At 46.2% G+C, this 20,233-nt stretch overlaps 1 protein-coding gene across 3 annotated transcripts in view; it reads left to right on the forward strand.

The window, feature by feature from the left end:
* LOC119174596 (uncharacterized) overlaps positions 1-20,233 on the forward strand; it is a 172,625-nt gene that overhangs the window by 73,346 nt on the left and 79,046 nt on the right. For all 3 annotated transcript variants that reach the window (XM_075895386.1, XM_075895387.1, XM_037425580.2), the window contains exon 2: positions 6,321-7,405. In XM_075895386.1, the coding sequence (XP_075751501.1) occupies positions 6,321-7,405 (1,085 nt within the window). The remainder of the gene's footprint in view (positions 1-6,320; positions 7,406-20,233) is intronic.

The following is a 20,233-nucleotide window of genomic DNA, read 5'->3' on the forward strand; positions in this document are numbered from 1 at the left end:
TGTGGAAATGTCAGGCACCACGGAGGATACACCAGTTTCTTAGCAGGCGTAAAACCCGACGTAAACGACGTACGATGAGCACAGACAATTGCACTAAATTTAATGCGGGGCCTCTCAGTAGCAAGGGTTGCCAAGTGGTGGGAAGGATTCCTAGCATGTTGCCTGAGGTACGTACGCATCGTTTCAATGGTAATGTGCGTCGTGATCGAGTAGTCCTGTGCAATGGCAATTGTTTCAGCTGTCGATGGGCAGCGGCGTAAACCAAGGCATATATAAGCGCTTGGGCTTGAATATTTTGGAAGCTGCGCCGGTTCGTTTTGCACGTGTTAGATATAACAGGTAGGCTATACCGCAGGAATCCAGTAAATAATACCTTGTACAGCTGTAACATGGACTCGACAGATATTCTCCAACTTTTCTCAGCAAGAAACCTGAATAAGTGACAAATGGCGGTCAACCGCTTTTTCACGTAGTTTACGGGGGGTGTCCAAGACAGGTTTCGGTCAATTACGACTCCCAAGAACCTGTGAATACGGCTGCATGACACCAACTGCCCGTTAATTGATATGCTGTAAGCGGACATTGGTTTTCTGGTGAAAGCCACGACTGCATGCACACTTCCCTCTTGCGATTTCGAGCCCTTGTTTGCGTAGGTTGTGCGATGTCACTGATGCTGCCTTCTGAAGTCGAGCGCGAAGTTGAAGTCGAGTCACACCTGATGTCCACACACAGATATCATCAGCATAAATGGAAAGTCGTACACTGCTCGGTTGCTTGCCAACTATAGTCCAATGAGTGTTAGGTTGAACAGCGTCGGGCTTAGCACTCCGCCTTGCGGGACTCCTCGGCTGCAGTAATACTCGGGTGTCGGGCCATTCTCTGTCTGCACGTGAAATGATCTATTCTGTAGGTAGATCTGAACCCACGTGTATATCTTGCCACCGAGTCCCACCTCTTCTAATGCGCTGAGAATGGATTCGTGGGTGACATTGTCGTATGCCCCTTTAACGTCAAGAAACAGAGCAGCAGATAACCGTTTGCAGGCCTTCTGGTGTTCTACATATGTCACCAAGTCAACTACATTGTCAATTGACGAGCGGCCTCGTCTGAATCCGGACATGGCATCTGGATTTATATCGAAGTGAGATGCATTTCGATTCTGGTGTGTGCATACCTAGATTATCACATTAAACAATGGAATTTTCAATACTTATATTTGCCCATTGAACTTTTACTGCTCGCTGTATTCTGTATCTCGTATGCGATTTTCCCATCCTTTCTAGTATCGCCCCTTTCCCTCTCTCTAAGTGTAGGGTAGCCAACCGAGCCAAAGCTTGGTTAACGTCCCTGCCTTTTCTTTCTCTCTTTTTCTCTGTGCGTGCGTGTTACATACAGGCTGCTGCTCAGAATGTATTGGAACAAAAGGAGCTGCGGGATCGTCAAACTAATGTTACTCGTGTATATGCAATTTTCACCTGCAGATCTGCCATCATTTCATTTTATGTGCGTGTTAAGAAACAGTCAAATTTATTGAAATGTTTGTTCTATTCAACCAGGCTGTTCAATTTAAGTTCACTTCGCATGCGCTAAAACCTTCTTCCCCTCCCTGCGCCTAAAAGTCCGTTGTGAACTTTCCCCTTAGGGTTTCTAGCTTTGTGGAAGTACTATAGGCCGCAAAGGCCATTTGAAGCACACAGTTTTGTAATACCTTAAGTATTCAGAAAACGGCTTAAAGGGTAAGATGGAAGCTTGTGGTTAAAAAAATCCGTACACAGGGGTTATGCGTTCGAGTCAACGCTTCTACAAGCAGCCTTGTGTTCTGCAAGGCTATAGCATTGTTTCCTTCAAGGTACAGTCCTATGTATCACTGCCTTCGAGGATACAACTCCACTTGTCGGCTGTATAATACTGAGGTCGAGTAATCGCTCAATCCAGATTTCAATGTGTAATGTCAAGTCTGTTTACACAGACAGACGTATTCAAGAGCGTTTATCACACATGTAGTTCACCCTCACGGAGTGCCTGCCCTTCACATATATAGGAAGCTTGTTTGGCGATACTCGATTGCGATGTACGCGCGATGTGCGCTCACTGCATTCAACATTTGACATAGTTTTTTTGCAGGATAGAAATACAGAATTGTTTTGCGGCAGGCAAAAACTAAAGGCTAAAATCCTGACGAGGCCTCACCCCCTATTAACCAAAACAGTGTGCATCAGGGACATATACATTTACACATCAGCAACACACAACTATATACATCGGTTACATATATTTCACACGTATTTACATGTTTCATTGGTAGAAGATACTGGCAAGCCATAACATATTTATTTTATACGTTCAAAATAATCAAATGTTCAGAATGTGCATTTTTGGCATATACAAACAAAAGTACACGTTTAAAAACACGCTTCGTTCCACATACCATACATTCAGAATATACTCAGTACTGCGGGAAAAAAAAACTCTGTTGGAACCAATCTCATCATAGAATCACGGGTTGATTGATTGATTTTGTAGGGTTTAACGTCCCAAAACCACCATATGATTATGAGAGACGCCGTAGTGGAGGGCTCCGGAAATTTCGACCATTTGGGGTTCTTTAACGTGCACCCAAATCAGAGCGCACGGGACTACAACACTTCCGCCTCCATCGGAAATGCAGCCGCCGCAGCCGGGATTTGAACCCACGACTTGCGGGTCAGCAGCCGAGTACCTTAGCCGCTAGACCACCACGGGGGGATAGAATCATGGGGAACAAGCAGAAAAATAATCAAAAACAAAACGTAGAAGTACTCGTATACGTGTATATGACTACGGGTCTACACTAACGTCAGTCGAGAAGAGAAGTGATATTCTTTGAAGAAACAAGGCTGATGAGCCATGCTGCGCTTCTGTTTTTGTCCAAGGTTATTGTTTTGACTCTTCTATACTTCCGAAAGCATTCGCAGAAATGTCCAGGAGAGTTTTCGCGTGGTGTTTAGAGCACCGGCGGCAACATGATTGTGCATGCACACCCGATAAATGGCGAGTCTCTAATTATTCACCAGCACTACATTCCTTAATTTGATTACTGTTAGTTCTCATTAACGGTGTGCCTAGCAAAGAAAAACGAAACTTTAACATTTCGCTTCTTTCGTTCCAAAATGACGTAGCGTGTTTAGATGAAATAGTAGACCATCCACAATACTGCGGAGTCTACTACGAGAGTTATGTTTACGCCAGCTGTCCCTGCATACTTTATGGAAGAGAATTTGTGCTATGCACAATTGGTAAACAAGGGTATGCTTACTGCACATGCCACAAGAGGCAGTCCCAGTGAAGTCACATCGGTGATTACGTAGTTAACGATTGACGGCTCCAAAACGCACTAGGCAAGCACTGCAAACTGAACCACATTGAAGTAGTGGCTTTAGGTCCATGCCACAATAAACAACCGTCAAGATTGCCCTGCTCAAGCTGGCGGGTGTGCAATGTATTACGTTACGACTACAGGAAATTTCAGATCGGTAATAAACCTGTAATAGGACGCTTTGTCTCCGGGGCAAACTCTTTAAACTAATGCGTACAAACTAGCGATGCAAGAAAGAGGAAAAACACATGCATTTTATCTTTGCACTACAAGAAACAGAAACAGAAGTGCGCCAGTTGAATGCGTGGCATGTGTAAAAAGAATGTAAACAAATAACATATCCACGGAGTGAACAATGATGTGTGGGGCGAAGCGTCCGTCCATCCGTACATCCGTCCGTACGTCCGTCTATCCGTGCGTGCGTGCGTCCACATGTCCGTCCGTGCGTGCGTCCGTGCTTTCGTCCATGCTTCCGTGCGTCCGTCTGTCTGTCTGGCAACAAGCACGAACCACCACGGCCATCCGCGCAAGCCGCTCCGCTTTGTATATGCGCCGCCAACGATCCGACACGTACGGCGACAACCCAGGAGACTGAAAGAGGCACTCGTTCCCCACGCACCCATGCACAGTCCGCGCAGCAACCAATCGGAGAATAGCGGTACAGCGCCATCTAGAATATTCTCACTGAACTGCAGTTTGTATGTATTCCTATAAGACAACGCCACCATGGACAGCGCCACCATAGACAGCGCCATCTATTGTACTGTTCGGGAGATACTAACGGTTACGCCTGACGCGGGACAAGGTTAGACTAAGGAAAGCTTCGCTCCTAAAATTAGGACGAAGCTTACGCAATGAGAGAGAAAGGGTGTTTGATCTTCACTAACATGGAAGGGCGAATCATGCAGTGTTCGCCAGTGTTTCTCACAGTGAAATCTTTACTGCTTTCGGCGCCACCGGCCCACTAAACACACTGTTACAAAGCAGATGTGTTTCGGGAAACGGTATTTTAAATAAATGACTTTACCTATACCAGAGTCCTTCAATGCTATTCCTTCCTTCAACGGTATTAAGGGATTGTGCCTATACGTAGATGATAAACATTTGAGTCTCTGGTATTATGTAACGAACTTGAATGTCTTGGTAAGTTTTATCGGAGGTTCTAAAACCGCTGTTAAGCCAAACATAATGTTTTAGGTCGTAAGAACGAACCACCTTTGACTAATAATATGGATAGTGTGAATGAACCGAACTGTTTTACTCGCCATGCATCGTTCCACACCAACGCACCTTCACTCAGCAGATATGTTTTGAGAAGCGCTATTTCAAATGCATTATTTGATCGTAAAGATGGACGTCCGTCTTCCTGATTTCAAACAATATACCTGAGCGCCTCGGCAAATATTGTTGGGTATTCTGACAGCACCGCTAAGCCAAAGGCAATGTTTCTGTAACGACAAACCTTTTTCACAGTATGCATAGTATGAACCGGTGGTAATGGGAGTTACCCTATATTCTATTACGCGTAGCCGTTTATGACAGACCATGACGACGACATGACACGCCGACAAACCAAGACATCAAACCGTTTTGTAACAACCAAGACAAACCAAGACACCTTTTTGACAAACCAAGACACCAAACCGTTTTGTACATTTTAGTGGCTTCGCCCATAAAATTTACAAAACGATACAGCGACTAATTTCCGCGTTGCGACGCCTCCCTGATACACAACGTACCAATGCATGCAGCATGTGTCTCCGCACCGATAATTAGGTATGGATTTATCACTTGCCCGTGGCAGGTGACCCTCTCCAAACAGGGCTTGGGGAAGCCAAATTCGACCAGGCCTGGCGAGTCGCAGTAGGGCATAACCCTAGGGGGGGGGGGGGGTCATCGCAGAGCCCCCCTACCTATAATGTCAATGTAGGGGGTGACTTTCCGCCCCCTCTCACCCCCTCCCTAATATGTCAATATATGGGGCTGGCCTTGAACCCCCCTTTCGCCTCCTCTGCACCCCCCTTCCTTGTGCGCACCCTTTGGGGGCCCAGGAGGAGCGGCTCCACCTACAACAACCAAGGAACCTTATTTTATCAATATTATTTCTATCTCACCCTAATTCTACTTATAAACTAACGCTGCATATATTACGAAAAAATCGAGTACACATATTAAGCAAAATACATTTATTCCATCAACAGTTTTTATTAGCTTCACTGCAAACACATAAGCACACGGAAGTTTGGTTTCACTGTTAGACATTCTTGTAGTGCGGCCGAACCCACACTCGACACAACGAGAGTCGCAAACGCGCGAAATGAACTGCGTAATGCTGTTACGCTAACAGGCTGCGTCACTCCATGATTATGTAAGAATCGAAATGTAGCACGAATAGTGTGTTGTGTCCCTAATTATAATAGACAACTGCAATAGGTTATGCAATAGTAGGGCATATAAATAAGCTAGTTAAATGTGTTAGCATTTAGTTAAATGTGTTAGCAGTTAAATGTTAGCAATGGCGCACTGTGGATGCAAACAATTTAGAGACGCTACATTTATCTTTCAAGGACATACTTTATATAGCACCGCCGTAGTCAGGGGGTGGGGGAGGGGTTCAAAATCATCTTTTGAAAAAAAAAAAAGAAAAGTCTGGCTGCTTCACTTTTATATAGGTAACCTATTGAATGTGTACCAGTTAACGTTTACAGCGACTGCGTGAGCTTCGGTGTTATCTTTAAATCCGCAATGAAGTTCTGAACACAAGGCGAACCAGTAATGTACTGGTTTCATAAGAAACTTTCAACTCACTCTATAGCACGACATCGAAACGTGGTGTCTTTTGATAGGTGAAGATCAAACAAAGTCTTCGGTGCCGTTCGCTAAAGGATCAGATGTAAAAAGGAAGTTTAAGAAATGTAACATCGCGTAAGCTCACTGATAAACCTATCTACACTTCTGGACGCAGGGCGATGGAGCAAGAGCTGCAACAGAAGGCTGCCGCCCAACAAGCGGCTCAACAGGCTGCGCAGCAGGCCGCACAACAAGCCGCCGCTCAACAGGCCGCGCAGCAAGCGGTCCAACAGGCAGCCCAACAAGCCGCTCAGCAAGCCGCTCAACAAGCAGCCCAGCAGGCCGCTCAGGTCGCCCACCAGGTGGCGACACCCGTGTCGACGCAAGCGCCTTCGGGAGACCACGTGCAGCAGCAGCCGTGGTCACCCGGGGCGGTGGCCGCCGCGAAAGGCGGAGATCCTTCCCCAGAAGTTCCCCACGTTTCCCTAGCCGGCGGAGTCGTCGTCGTTCCGGTCTCGGAGGCGGCTGAGGCGTCTCCCGTAACCGAGGCCACGCCTCCCGCAACGACAGTCGGTGAAGCCCCGCCCCCGAGCGGCTCCCCGTCGGGTCCGCAGGGCCCCACTCCGGTGGCCGTGACATGCAGCTTCGCGGCGCCGGGAGACGAGCACAGCCCGGCTAGCATCAGTAGCCTGAAGGCCCTGAACCCGGTGGACGCCCTGCCCCCGCCGGCGGGCGATGACAAGGAGCTGCTCTATCAGTCGCTCAGCTCCTCCACCATCATGGTCAGCACGTACGGCACGCCCCAGTACGCGCAGGGCTACGCCGTCGCAAGCTCTCCCTACCCGAACCGGCAAGTGGCCGCCGAGCAAGTGTACGTCAAGGCGAGCAGCGGGGGCCTCAGCCCGCCGACGTACGCGCACCAGGGAGCCGAGCTGGGTGGCTCGCCTCCGTCCTCTATGTACCCGCCGCTGAGCTACATGCCCCAGGCGCAAGCGTGGCAGGGCCAGGCGCTCGAGATGACGCACAACGGCTACACGCTGCAGCCCGCCGCGCTGAGCCCCGGCTCGGCGGCGGCGCTCGTCGAAGACGGCCGCGGGATGGCGGCGGCCGGCGGCAACGGGGCCAACGGATTCGCGCCCTTTTCGACCCCGTACCTGCGCTCGGACATGTCGTGGTCCGTGTACGACAACAGTGCGTCGCTCGGCGCTATGCCGCAGACCGCCTACACCACCGACTCCATGGGCCGGATACTCTCGCCCGGTGAGCCCGCCCCTCCTTTCTATACACGCTTCTGCGACGCGCTTATCTCGCGCACGCATGCCGTCTTATCACGTTCGCTTTCCTGGCGGCCCATTGGCCGCCGTGTTCCCGATAGCCCGGGCGCGATAGCGCGCGCCGCCCCACTTGGCGGGGCTGTCTTCTATTTCGAGAGATAGTGACTGGACTATAGGGAGTGCTTTTCCGGGGTGCCTTGTCTTCATTATCCGAAGGCCAGATGATACGCCCATCAGCTGATGAAAGAACGCGAGGGGAAGACAGCATTTGTTGTTTTTTGTTTTTGTTTTTTTGCAATCTCGTTACGCCGAGACTTTCACGTGATTTGGGATTCACTGCGGCAGTCGCGTGCGCCTTATCTGTATCTCACTCGCTCAGGCAACTCCATGTCCCTCGTGTCTATAGCTATATCTGACGGGCTGGTGTTGGTATACATAAAATACACTGCGGTGAGATTCTAAGAAAACAGTTTTACTCTTCCATACAATGGCTGCAACGTCGGCGTTAGTGAGGGGCATTCGTTGCACTGACTGGCCCGGAGCCAGGGGTTCCGCGTTCCAATGAGGGGAACATCTCACGTGCCCCATTTGTTCACTTTCTTCTTAAACGCTATCGACTCGATAGCGCGCTCCCGAACACTTTCGTTGCTGTTTGTGTCTGCGTTGAAATAACGAGTATAGTTTTCACAGAAGATCGCAGGTGCCTTTTCCTCCACGCTTCATGATTGTTTTTGCACGCTCGGTGCATGACGGATCATATTACGTCAAATTGAAATCATTTGTATACTCATTTACATGTTTGTCTGTAAAAACACGTAAAGAAACATGAAATGAGTGATTCTGCAGTGGTATTGTCCACATGTGCCCCATGGTGTCTGCTGTTTTTAGAAAAGAAATCGTAAGCCATCGTGTAGCGTCGATGTTTAAATAATTATAGCACATAATCGAGTGAATTGTACTACGATCCAAAACACGTTGTACACTTTTTGGTATCTTACATTTTTGACAAATATCGTGCCGCCCTGACGCAAGTTTCACGTGAGACCGAAATGATAAGCACATAGGACATGTATAATTCGACGCGAGACCGAAAGGTCAAGAGATATGTAGCTGACTCAACACGCCTTGATCGTATGCAATCTCAAGTCGAGGCAGAGATGTAAGAAAGCAAAAGGATAAGTAAATGAGGTGGAAGTCAAGTATTCGTGGTATCCAAAGCATGTGATTGAATTATGGGAGACTTACCGGAGCCAGATATTACGCACATATACGGAATTTCTAAACACACGCAGCTGCCAATTAGGCCTTCGCGCCCCTCTACGCCACATGTCATCACCACCAGCCAGTTATAGCAGAAGCCATAATCGACGGATAACGTGCGGCTCCTCGGCCAAATACTACTTTCGGTGTCGTCAAAGATTTCTCTGTAGCATTCCACAAAGACCAAGGTCTGCAAAGACCAGTCCACCTGTATACTGTACACAGGTGTACCCAGGGTTCCAATTCAGGGGGAAGGTGTCGAAGGTTATTCTCAGCGCGCCTTCCCCGCCCTATTATGACAATACACGGGGCCGACTTTGCACCCTACCCCCCCCCCCCCCTCCCTACTATGACAATCTCTGGGGCTGATTTGGCGCCCCCCCCCCCTCTCAGACGACTATGGGGGGCGCCCCCCCCTGCCCCCCTCGTGCGCGCACTTATGGATGTATACATGTTGCTACAAACAATACTACTCACACATTCTCCGCTCTATTGTCATGAAGCGAAGTATTGCATATTTCGTTTGCCAGGCGAGATTTAGCCGTTGTTGCCATGAAGGCACCACCTTCTCGACCGGGTTCATCTCTTTAATAAAAATACAACCACATGAACCTAATCGCCAGGTGTTCTTAGAGACACGTTGTTACATACTTATGGATACAGTAGTTATGAAGCATGTGGTTCATGCTTGTTACCGAATACTTAATTTATGCACACCCATGGCTGGACTAGAGGAGCGCCATGGGTGCACTCTCTTGCGGCCTGCGCTTCGTGTTTAAAGTCCCCACTTTTCACCGCCGCTAGTTCATGGCAGTGCGGCCCAACCCGCGCCTGCAACGAGCTGTGAAGTATCTGCCCAATCGTTCCCTCTTTGGGTGCGCAAGCCGTCACAGAGTGCGCTCGTGCCACTCCTCTAGTCCAGCCTTGGTACACCTTACATCACATACTTCGCATTAGGGAATAGTACAAGAGAAATATATAAATATATCAAAACAACTCCGCCCCTCATTCCTTATATACGCGCACTTTCACATATATTATTTTTTTCTTTTATAGCTCACCACAAAACGCATTTCTTCATTATTTTACCTGAAAAAAAAAAAGTGTCTTATCTGAGACTGATGCGGCATATTTCTGCATTTTCTTGACTACGTGTCTATACTGATAGTTGAAAACTACATGAGCGAGCGCAACGTGATCTGCAAGCAGAGCAGCATTCTGAAACTAATATCAAGAACTGGAACTCTGATTACGTATAGAGTGTCGATATACCTTAAAGTATGATGATATGATATGTGGGAATTAACGATCCACCATATGATTATGAGAGACGCCGTAGTGGAGGGCTCCGGAAGTTTGGACCACCTGGTGTTTTTTAACGTGCTACCTTAAAGTATGCCGATGCAGTCAACATCGTAACGGTGAACTGTGCGTGGATTTGTTCAATGTTCAAGACTGCAAGTATTCGGATAATTTAGAACTAAACCTGATGCTATACTGTCGATGTTTCACGTCCCAACAGCACCGTGTGATTATGGGGAATGCCACGCATGCATAGTGGAAGGGCTCCGAAAGTTTTGACCATTGGGTGCTCTTTAGCGTGCGCCTGAATGGAAGTACGCGGGCCTAGAGCAATTTCCCTCCTCCAGCAAAATGTGGCTGCTTCGGCTTGGATTCGATCACGTGACCTTCGGGCCAGAGTACATACCATAGCCACATTATGACGGACATAGAGAAAACGTTGCGTATATGCAGTTAATGCATCGATGCGCAATACGTTTGCGTGATCGCACAAATACTAAATTTGTTTGATGTAATTTAAAGAGTATATAAGACGTTAGAAATTACAGAAGATAAAGGTTACATATATTGTCACGTGCGTCCTGCGAGAAGGACGAAGGCGTCAGCGCATACGCGCATCTGCACGCTTTTACGCAGAACGCAACAACGAGAAAGACGAAGAACTCTATATGACGCGCGGTAAATAAAAAGACCGACCCGCTGCTGCTTTCTCGGATTCTTCAAATACGACCTCTGTCTTCACGTCGCGACACTGCAGTGGAGGTGTTGCGTTCTGCATAGAAGCGTGCAGATGCGCGCATGCACTGTCGCCTTCGTCTTTCTCGGAAGACGCACGTGACATACTAATGACAACAATATTTAAGTAACGCCGTTAGAACGTTCGAGTCACAAATACACGATTTGGCAAACCTGTATCATCAGTGACTAGAGAACAATCACAGCATCACGACTAACTATTCTATCCTTAGACTTTTCCTGTCGTTAATTTCTTATGCTGTTAACTCTAGACAAATGTAAAAAGCGGACAAGGTAGATACATCGCTCTGTCCAATCTGTCGTCTCAGCATTTTCTGGTTGTTTTGTTTTTTTGCGTTAGGTAGTCAAGCAGTTATTGCGCACCGATAGACCCAACTCACTTCTCTAATCCTGCTGCTTATAACTTTACATTTTGTGCGCTGAAAGTAATCTGTCGGTAATCCTGCAGCCTCGTTGTGCAAGCGTGCTCACTAAATGGCATTTCACGCATGTTTCGTTTTGCAAGTTGTATTATCAACGACGGGTATAACCTTATCTCTCCACCCTATTGATTTAAAATGTATTTCACATACACCAAATATAAGACGACACCATTCGTGTCAAAAATTACGGCACTAAGTAATGAACTGATGATGATGATGATGATGGTAGATTTTAGTGGCGCAAGGGCAACTCAGGCCAAAGAGCGTCAAACACACGGTTTTTGGTCGATTTGATTATAAAAAGTCTACTCAGGGTGGCAAGAGTAAAAGAGTAGTGTATAGAACTTAAACTTAGGTGTATAGTGACTATGTGTGATGGGTTTAAAACGGGCTACGCTTATGGGTTTTACAAAGTCATGCCGTGTCGTCAACAGTCCTTGTCAAGACAAGGAGTGCGTGCTGCATGACATTTGATTAAAAAAAAAGTCTCAGTGGTTCCCTCAGGATTGAGAGGAGGCTGAGATTAGTGAGAGTATGTTATGGAATGTAGGAAGCCTACACTAGCTAAAAACTTTAAGACTACTTTTGGGGGAAACAAGGAATCGTCTCCAAGAAAAAATTGTGGATGAGGCGGAATGTGACATTTGTACAGCTTTGAAAAGTGACACAGTCTTTCTGGTTCGAGGTACGGACAGGTAATTAGAACGTGAACGACAGACAGCTCATCACCACATTTTGCACAATGTGGTGCTGGAGAGTTCTTTAAAAGGTGCGAGTGTGTTGCATGTAACAGGCACCAAGAGGTTGCACTGTGCAGACTCAGGATCGGTCATACAAGTAATGAACTGCCGCCATCGTCGCGATTAATTTATGTTCGGGTCCGGATGTATACGGATATAAACACTAGAAATGCCACATTTGGGTCTTTGAGAAAACACGACATAAACGCGTATACGTCTAGGATGATTCAACGCGTTGCGAGAAATGACGAGAGTGCACGTGCGGGCGGCAATGTATACGAGACGGGACGTGTTCAGTTATACTGCGTGTTTATCGCTCTGTTAAAAGCGAGGTGCGTCGACACATCATGCATGCGTTGTACATCTTCGTTATACGCATACATCGCATGCATCAACGGCACCCCAGGTTTTGTCTCCGCCGCAATAGCTAGCGAGCGATAGAGTACGGAAAAAGCAGTTCTTTTTGAAGGGACACTAAATAAAAACAATGACATCGACAAACTGCACTTTGAGAACTCTAATACTATATGTTTCACAATCAAAAGTTCGATATCAGTGGAGAAAATCAAGGTTGAAGTCTCCTTCTTTAATATCACGCGGAAACCTCGACAAATTACCGAAAAATCTCGAAATTTATTTTTTTTTTCTATTTTCGCGACATTGGCTCGGTGAAAATTTTTTTGAGACGTTGTATGCTATAGGTCTGTGCACCCACTTATGGCAATGTACTTTATACTTATCGATTAGAAGCTATATACAGGACCCAGCAGACGCCTTTGAAACGCATGACGCCATTGTCTTTTGTGCCTGAATCTCGAGGCGGCGACTTCACCCGCATTTACTTTTCGCTCGTTCCCTTCCCTCTCTTATAACAAGTGTCGTGTCACGGTAAGAGCGGTGTTTTCGGGATTGTGAAATTATACTTCACTATATATTACGCAAAAACTAGTTCTGCTCTTTACATAGTCTCCCTTCAAAACGACAAGAAATAGAAAATCGATTTTTTTTCCTCACGTATTAGTAAATTACTTTTTTGGCAATACCAGAAACATCTCGCTATACCGTGAGAAGGTGCATGGTAAGTGAGAAGACGGGTGAAAAAAGAATGCGGGTGGCCTCGGCAGCTCGGAAGTTAACGCGCCAGCATCCATGACGTCAAACACTTTCACAGGCTTTACTATTAATTATTTATTTATTTATAGAATACTGCGGACAAAAAGTCCAAGCAGGGTGAGCATACATGAAACACACTAAATAACAGAATGAAACAAGGTTGCAAAGCGTTTTTTACACAATTTCTTTGCTATAAGACAGAGGGGTTATGGCTTAAAAAAAAAAAACAGTATTCTCAGGGGCATATATATAAGACACAGTATTGTCAGGGGGAAGGGCGGGGCATCTTTTTGAAATGGCTCTTTTTCGGATCAAAAATTTTACCCTGAAAGCTCTCATGTCGTTAATTTTAACATCATAGCTTTAATAATAGCGGAAAAAAATAAATGTCATGCGATGGCGAAAAAAATTTGGTAGGTGGGAGGGAGGAGGGGTGGCAGTACGGGTCTGGTGTGCCACCCACTGGCTAAGCCACTGCTATAGGACGTATACGTCGTTCCTAATTGGTGAAAACGAAGTACTTTAGCCTCCGAGGGTGGGCTGGTGACTTCACATGCCAAATGTCAGGGAATTTCGCTGGACCAATGTCGCCAAAATGCGAACAATACACTTCGAAATTCGTGACGTCACTTGGAGATATCGGGGCGAGACTTTTTTTTTTTTAAGAATACGGCGTTTACTTAAATTTGCTTCTTTATTTATAAACGTATGACGGCGAAATTAATGACGTTGGACTTTCAGAGTGAAATTGTTGAGCCAAACCGACGGCTTCACCCTGTGTCCATTCCATGCGCTGCCATAGGACGGGGGTTTGAAGCCCCACCACGGTGGCCGCATTTCGCTGATGACGACACGCGCACCGCCCACATATAACATTTAGGTGCACGTTGACAAACGCTAGGAGGTCAAAATTATGCTATGGTGCGGCCCGTAATGATATCTTCGTTTTGGTACGCGAAACACCTACAGAATTTACTTTCAAAATTTATTGCTTACTGGTCGGCATTCAGCCTTTATTTGCTAATGAAACGGGCTCCGTAAGAACTGCTTGCCACCTGATGTATGTGTATACGAATATTTTAACTTATACAAACACCATATGTGCGTGCAAATGTGTATATGCTTTCTGGCTGTGAATCGCATTTTAATGATGTCCCTTTTGGCGTCTCAGTGCAAGGCGACGGTGCTCGCAAGATTGAAACATCTTGTACTTTAGATTGCCAGCGCTGGTCCAATATCAACGCTCAAACGGGGCAGCCTCGTACACTCCTAATCGGGTCCCGCTAAAGGTGCTATAGACATAGCCAGTTAATAAGACGAAAATGTCTGGTTTCCTGGCTATATCAAGCACATTAAGCGGGACCCGATTAAAAGTGTATAAAGCAGTCAGCCACACGAGAGTAAACACTGAAAGTACCCTTGAAAGGTCGTAGCGGCTAAGGGTAGTTGGCAAACGTGACGATATATAATTTTCTTCAAATTCTCAAGTGAAAAGGCATGTCTAGCAATTCAGTCACATTCATATCGGTATAGTTACGAATAATCATTGATCAAACGTGAATCCAGCGTTGCTTCTCATGATCGCGAAGGTTCATTTGCCAGCGCGTGCTTTAAGTCAGAGCTCAGCGCTAAAGTACACAAAAGCGTCACTGTATACGGGCTTCTTATTTCGGCGCTTGCACATTTCACATAATCGTCTTCAGAACGCTATACGGCAGTGCGAACGAAATTAGTATAGGACTATACTTTTTCTCGTATTTTCCTTCAGCTTTATAAAACAAATAGCCAAGTGCCCGCTGTAGGTTTGCTCCCGCAAATAACAGCAAGCTTTCGTAGTGGTTTTTGCTAAGTGAATATATAGCTTTTACAGCCTATTTACTAACAGACCAGTTTCACTGAGAACCTGTTAGTATCCTCTTACAGCTCTTCTATAGCTGGCCGTGGTCTGTTACGGCGCAGTTGCGACAGCAGTGCGCAAAATTTAGACCAAATGCGTGCAGTCTCCATTATGTTGGATTAACAGTTTTGTGCTTCATCACAGCGCATATGCACTTCGCAAAATACTTTAGTAACCTAAACCCAAACATGTGTATGTTTGTACGAATATACAGCTTCTAACTGGTACCGTCTGTTTACCCCATAAATAGGGATATGAATCTATCCATACAAGAACAGCATATAGTTACATTGCAGTATCAGCGAGGAAGCAGTTTTTGTTGAAGTGTACGTATCCCTGCGCATAGTTTTTGCTGTGCACGTTAGAATTTCTGTTTGCAGGTACAAGCAGTTCCTGTTGTGTATTAGGATATATTAGCAATGTCATGAGAAAGAAAAATGTACCATATGAATGTATTCTGTGTATGTACGCTTCTTTCAGAAATAAAATTCTCTTAAAAGTGGCACGTTCTAATTGAAATTGCGAAGTGGGACGGCTTTATGCTCTCCCATAGTAGAGTAAACCAAGTATTTTACCTTTTATCGTTAACCAATTTTTCTATACACACAGCACATCTGAAAAATAACGAAATTCCTTTGGAATTATTTTAATAAAAAGTACTCATTTATGTGCTAGCTCATGTACAGTCGGTGTAAAAAGGGTAGAGACCACTAGGTTTGAGAAATATTTAAATATCTCAGAAATATGCGACGGTGTGCCGTCAAACTGCATAGCACTTGTTATCACATTTTAGAGCACGCTTGAAATATAAATCCGTGTTCACCTGCCAAAAAAAAATGCCCCCTCCTCCCCGAAGGGGACCGTGAGAAAATGCGAATGCACACGCACTGCATTGAGGCGGTGGCAAGTCACGTTCAAGTCAAGGAGGGGGGGGGGGGGGGTTGCGGTTGCTAGGGGCGAGGATAAGCGCGCGTGCCAACAGCTGTTGCTGACAGCTGTCGACGCCGAAGCGTGACATGGCTCCGGTTGCTAGGGGCGCGCGCGCCCACGGCTGTTGCTATGGGAGAGGGCGGTGGACGGATCCCGACGGACGCCTGACATAGCCCGACTAAGAAATACATTCGCATTTAAAAAAGCGGGTATATTCAGCTTGTTCTTTGGTCTCGAGCGCATGCAGTTTACCTGGAGTTTCGATGCTGACTGTACTAGTCATTCACACTTATATACGTTAAACTCTGCAAGAGTTTCCATCTCGGAAATCGATGTGAAGTTTTCTACACAAGCTAACAAGAAATTCTCGAAACGTAACTTATCTAACTTGAACAATAACGAAGGCTTTTCGTCATATGGAAGCTTTTCAAATAAGTTACGCTGCTGAGCTAATAAATAGCGCTTCTTTCCTGAACACATTACCTTACATAGTGAAAGACACCCATGTCTGTACACATAGCCTTTACTGTTTATGTAAGTTTCATCATCTCAATGTTTATGAATGCCCCGTCCTTGTTGTACAATTTTTCCATTGTACATCACTGCATACCCAAATAAGTTATTTTCGCTGTACATAACAGCTTGCACTGTACATACGCAAGATCATCATTGTATATCTTTCAGTGCACACATAAGTTATGTAAGATATATCTGGTAAAAAATTCTCTTGAACGAGTAAAGCAGTATGCAGAGTAAACATTGAGCATGGAATCTATTAGAAAGGTATAGTTCGAGACTTGGCGCAGCTCCGTGGTAGAATGCTTGCCTGCCACACAGAATGCTTGGGTTCAATTCCTGCTGGGACCCTGAAATTGGGTAGGCAGCCTTATTTGCATTCGTCGGGGGGTCAAGGCTGCCTATGTCAGGTTTTTCTTATCACTGAAATTTATTCTATGCCTTCGTTGGGTCGACGCTACCGATGTCGGGTATTGCTTAGGGCCCTCTCACGCTTGAAAACATCGACGCCGACCGCACAACTCGTATAGTTGCGCTCACCAGAACTACTGCGAACGGCAATGACGCCGGAAGGTTGCCGCCATATGATTGGATAAATGTAACGTTAAATGTTATTGCGGCATCGCATAAATATAGGGATTGCTATTGGATTTCTTTTTTTACATTAGCATGATTTTTTTTACGCAAAGCGACGGATAATAAAGCTCTGCCACTTTTCTATAGCTTGATAACTGCAAAGCTGGTCAAAGAATGTGCCGAACGCCATGTGCTGGAGGAAACGCACCGGTAACGCTCCTGGCGCCGTTATTTGAAGAAACTAAGAGAAAAAAAATTGCCCGCAGCTTCCCTCGGGGGAACACTGAGGAGGATGCGGAGCATATAATTGGTTAACGGGGTGTTAAATTGCGACTTACTTGGGTCGATGGCTAAATTGGTTAACGTGGTTGTAGGAGGGGGTGTTAAATGAGTGAACACGTACACACGTATGCGAAAGGGCGGCGCTGGTCGAAGGGACGTCGATCATTGTGTTTGTGGATTCGTTGGCATTCATTTCACCGCGACCTTGGACGTCGACGCGCCGTACAAACCAACCGACGAGCGGCAACTGAGCGAGCGAGCGCCGACCTTGAGTATATATACAGTGCGACGGCGCATGCACTGTCAGCTGTCGAATGTTCGAGAAGGGGGAGAAGCGCAACGGCGCATGCGCGCGCGTCAGCTGCCGATGTTCTCGAAGCGCGACGGCGCATGCGCGCGCGTCAGCTGCCGATGTTCTCGAAGCGTGACGGCGCATGCGCGCTACATTATACAGCGAATGTTCGTGAAGAGGAGAAGCGCACGCGGTGTGTAGAGGAGGAAGGGTGCACAGATGGTGGAGGAGTGAAGCGCGCGCGGTGTGTAGAGGAGGAAGGGATGCACAGATGGTGGAAGAAGGAGGAGGAAGCTTGCGGACGGCGCCGCACTACAAGCCTCGAGTATTAGATGCTCCGCATCTAAAAAATGGCAGCATATCCACGGGGTGAATGATGGAGAGTGGGGCGAAGCATCCGTCCGTCCATTCGTTCTTGCTTCCGTCCGTCTATGCGTCCGTCTGTGTGACCGTTTGTGCGTCCATCCGCCCGTCCGCCCGTGCGTCCATCCCCCGTCCGTCCGTGCGTCCGTCCCTGCGTTCGTCCATGCATATCCGCCCCTGCGTCCATCCATGCGTCCATCCATCCGTGCAGCCATCCGTGCGTCCGTCCATGCATCTGTCAGAGTGTCCGTTCGTCCATCTAGTCAACACTCCAAGTACCACCATCTCGCATCTTTTCATCATATATAGCCCATATAGAAGCACCGCCATCCAGCGGACATTCCAAGGACTAAACGAGAGGTGGCACACGCACACTTTCTTACGGCTTGCGCTTCGTGTCGACTTCCCACCTTTAACCACCTCGAGTTCATGGTATATACTAGTTCACTGTATTCGTGGCACTGCGGCCCAACGCTCGCTCAGCCTTTCTAAAACCAAGGAGGTTACGCCCAGCGATTATATTATAGCAACCCTTTCTTCTCAGATATAGTGCTCAATGTACATGCCATGGCTGCTAATGGGGAATTAGAGACAGGAGAATTCGGCTTTTAGTTAACGCGCACGCTGCGAATTTTTTGTTGTTCAACAACGCACAGGAGAAATCTCCGACCGGCGCCACCTTGCTGGTCAAAACGTAAGACTGGTTACGCACTACGACGAGGGACGAATGGGTGTCGCTTTAAGGTGCTTCGCCCCTAAAAGTGTGAGAGCGTTGCTACACACACACACACACACACACACACACACACACACACATATATATATATATATATATATATATATATATATATATATATATATATATATATATATATATATATATATATATATATATATATATACGTCATTGCAAAAAGAAATATCAGTAAAGCTACAAAACATTATAGAAACGTTCGCGAGCTTGCTGGTTTCGCCCGTGTCGTTCCCTCTTCAAGTACCGCATTGTTTGTTACCATCGCAACGGCGTCGTTAATAGGCTGGACGTAACAAGCAATATGTCATGCGAGCTTCGTGTATAGAAGGGTTTTCGATTCATTTCATTGGGTAGCTTTCCGACGTCAGAGGGTGAGGAAAGCAAGGTAAGGCGAGCCCGCGAAAATTGAGTTGAGGGTAAGCATCCATTTCTTTGTATTTTGATATCTCTAAGCTGAATAATTTTGCACTGCGTGGCCCGATCACTGCCGTTCTTGCTGCACTTATCTCTCAAGCCGTCAGCATACGCAACCAGCTAGAAAAAACACGTAAAACTATGTAGTTGTGAAAAGTGTTAGAGGGCCCCTTTAATCATATTTGTGAAACCATCTTGCCCTCCCATGCTGATTTGGTTAAAAGCACCCAAATGTAAGCGGCTACACACACACACACACACACACACACACACACACAAACACACACACACACACACACACACACACACACACACACACACACACACACACACATATATATATATATATATATATATATATATATATATATATATATATATATATATATATATATATATATATATATATATATATATATATATATGTGTGTGTGTGTGTGTGTGTGTGTGTGTGTGTGTATGTGTGTGTGTATAGAGATAGAGAGATAGATAGATAGATAGATACGCTCAAAGTCGCCGAAGATCGCTATGAAATGCTTCGCATTTAAAATGCTGGTTGAACCGCAGCGCGACAGCAGATGTGCAGGAACTTGAATGATGTAGATAATAGAGTTTCGTATAATATTTACTATATATATAGTGGGAATCCTGGCACTGCGATCGACGGAGTAAATACACGTCTCCACCTAATCTTCGTGCTTGCGCCTTCCAACGCAGTTGCGGCATCGTTTATTGCCGTGCTTTGGCGTTTCTTTCGAGTAAAAGAACGGGCCGTTGCTAACTTGTTTCGAGTAAAAAAAAAAACGGACCACTGTGAACTTCTTGAGCCCATTTAAACTGGTGAGCCTCAAACGGTTAAGTTGGCGAAGTGCTGAACATTCGCAGAACTTCGTCTTGTGATAAAAGAAATGCATGCCATGCGGAGCTAAACGAAGCAGGAAGAACGAATATTAGGCATGTTTGTGTGGTATACCCATCATTCTCATGCTGACTGATGGGCCATGCCTTAAAGCTCCCTTAAGCACTAGCGCCAGAGTGCCCTCTAGTGTATATATTATTAGAAAACTATGCTACAGATAACCTGACCTCAGGAAAACTTCGTTTCTAATATGCGAATGTATTAACTTGGATAACTATCAACCCGCCTCATGCGCAGCGATAGATTCTCAGCCAAGTGTTTCGTTTCAATCATGCGCC

The sequence above is a fragment of the Rhipicephalus microplus genome, chromosome 5, assembly GCF_043290135.1.
Source record: "Rhipicephalus microplus isolate Deutch F79 chromosome 5, USDA_Rmic, whole genome shotgun sequence".
Classification (NCBI taxonomy): domain Eukaryota; kingdom Metazoa; phylum Arthropoda; class Arachnida; order Ixodida; family Ixodidae; genus Rhipicephalus; species Rhipicephalus microplus.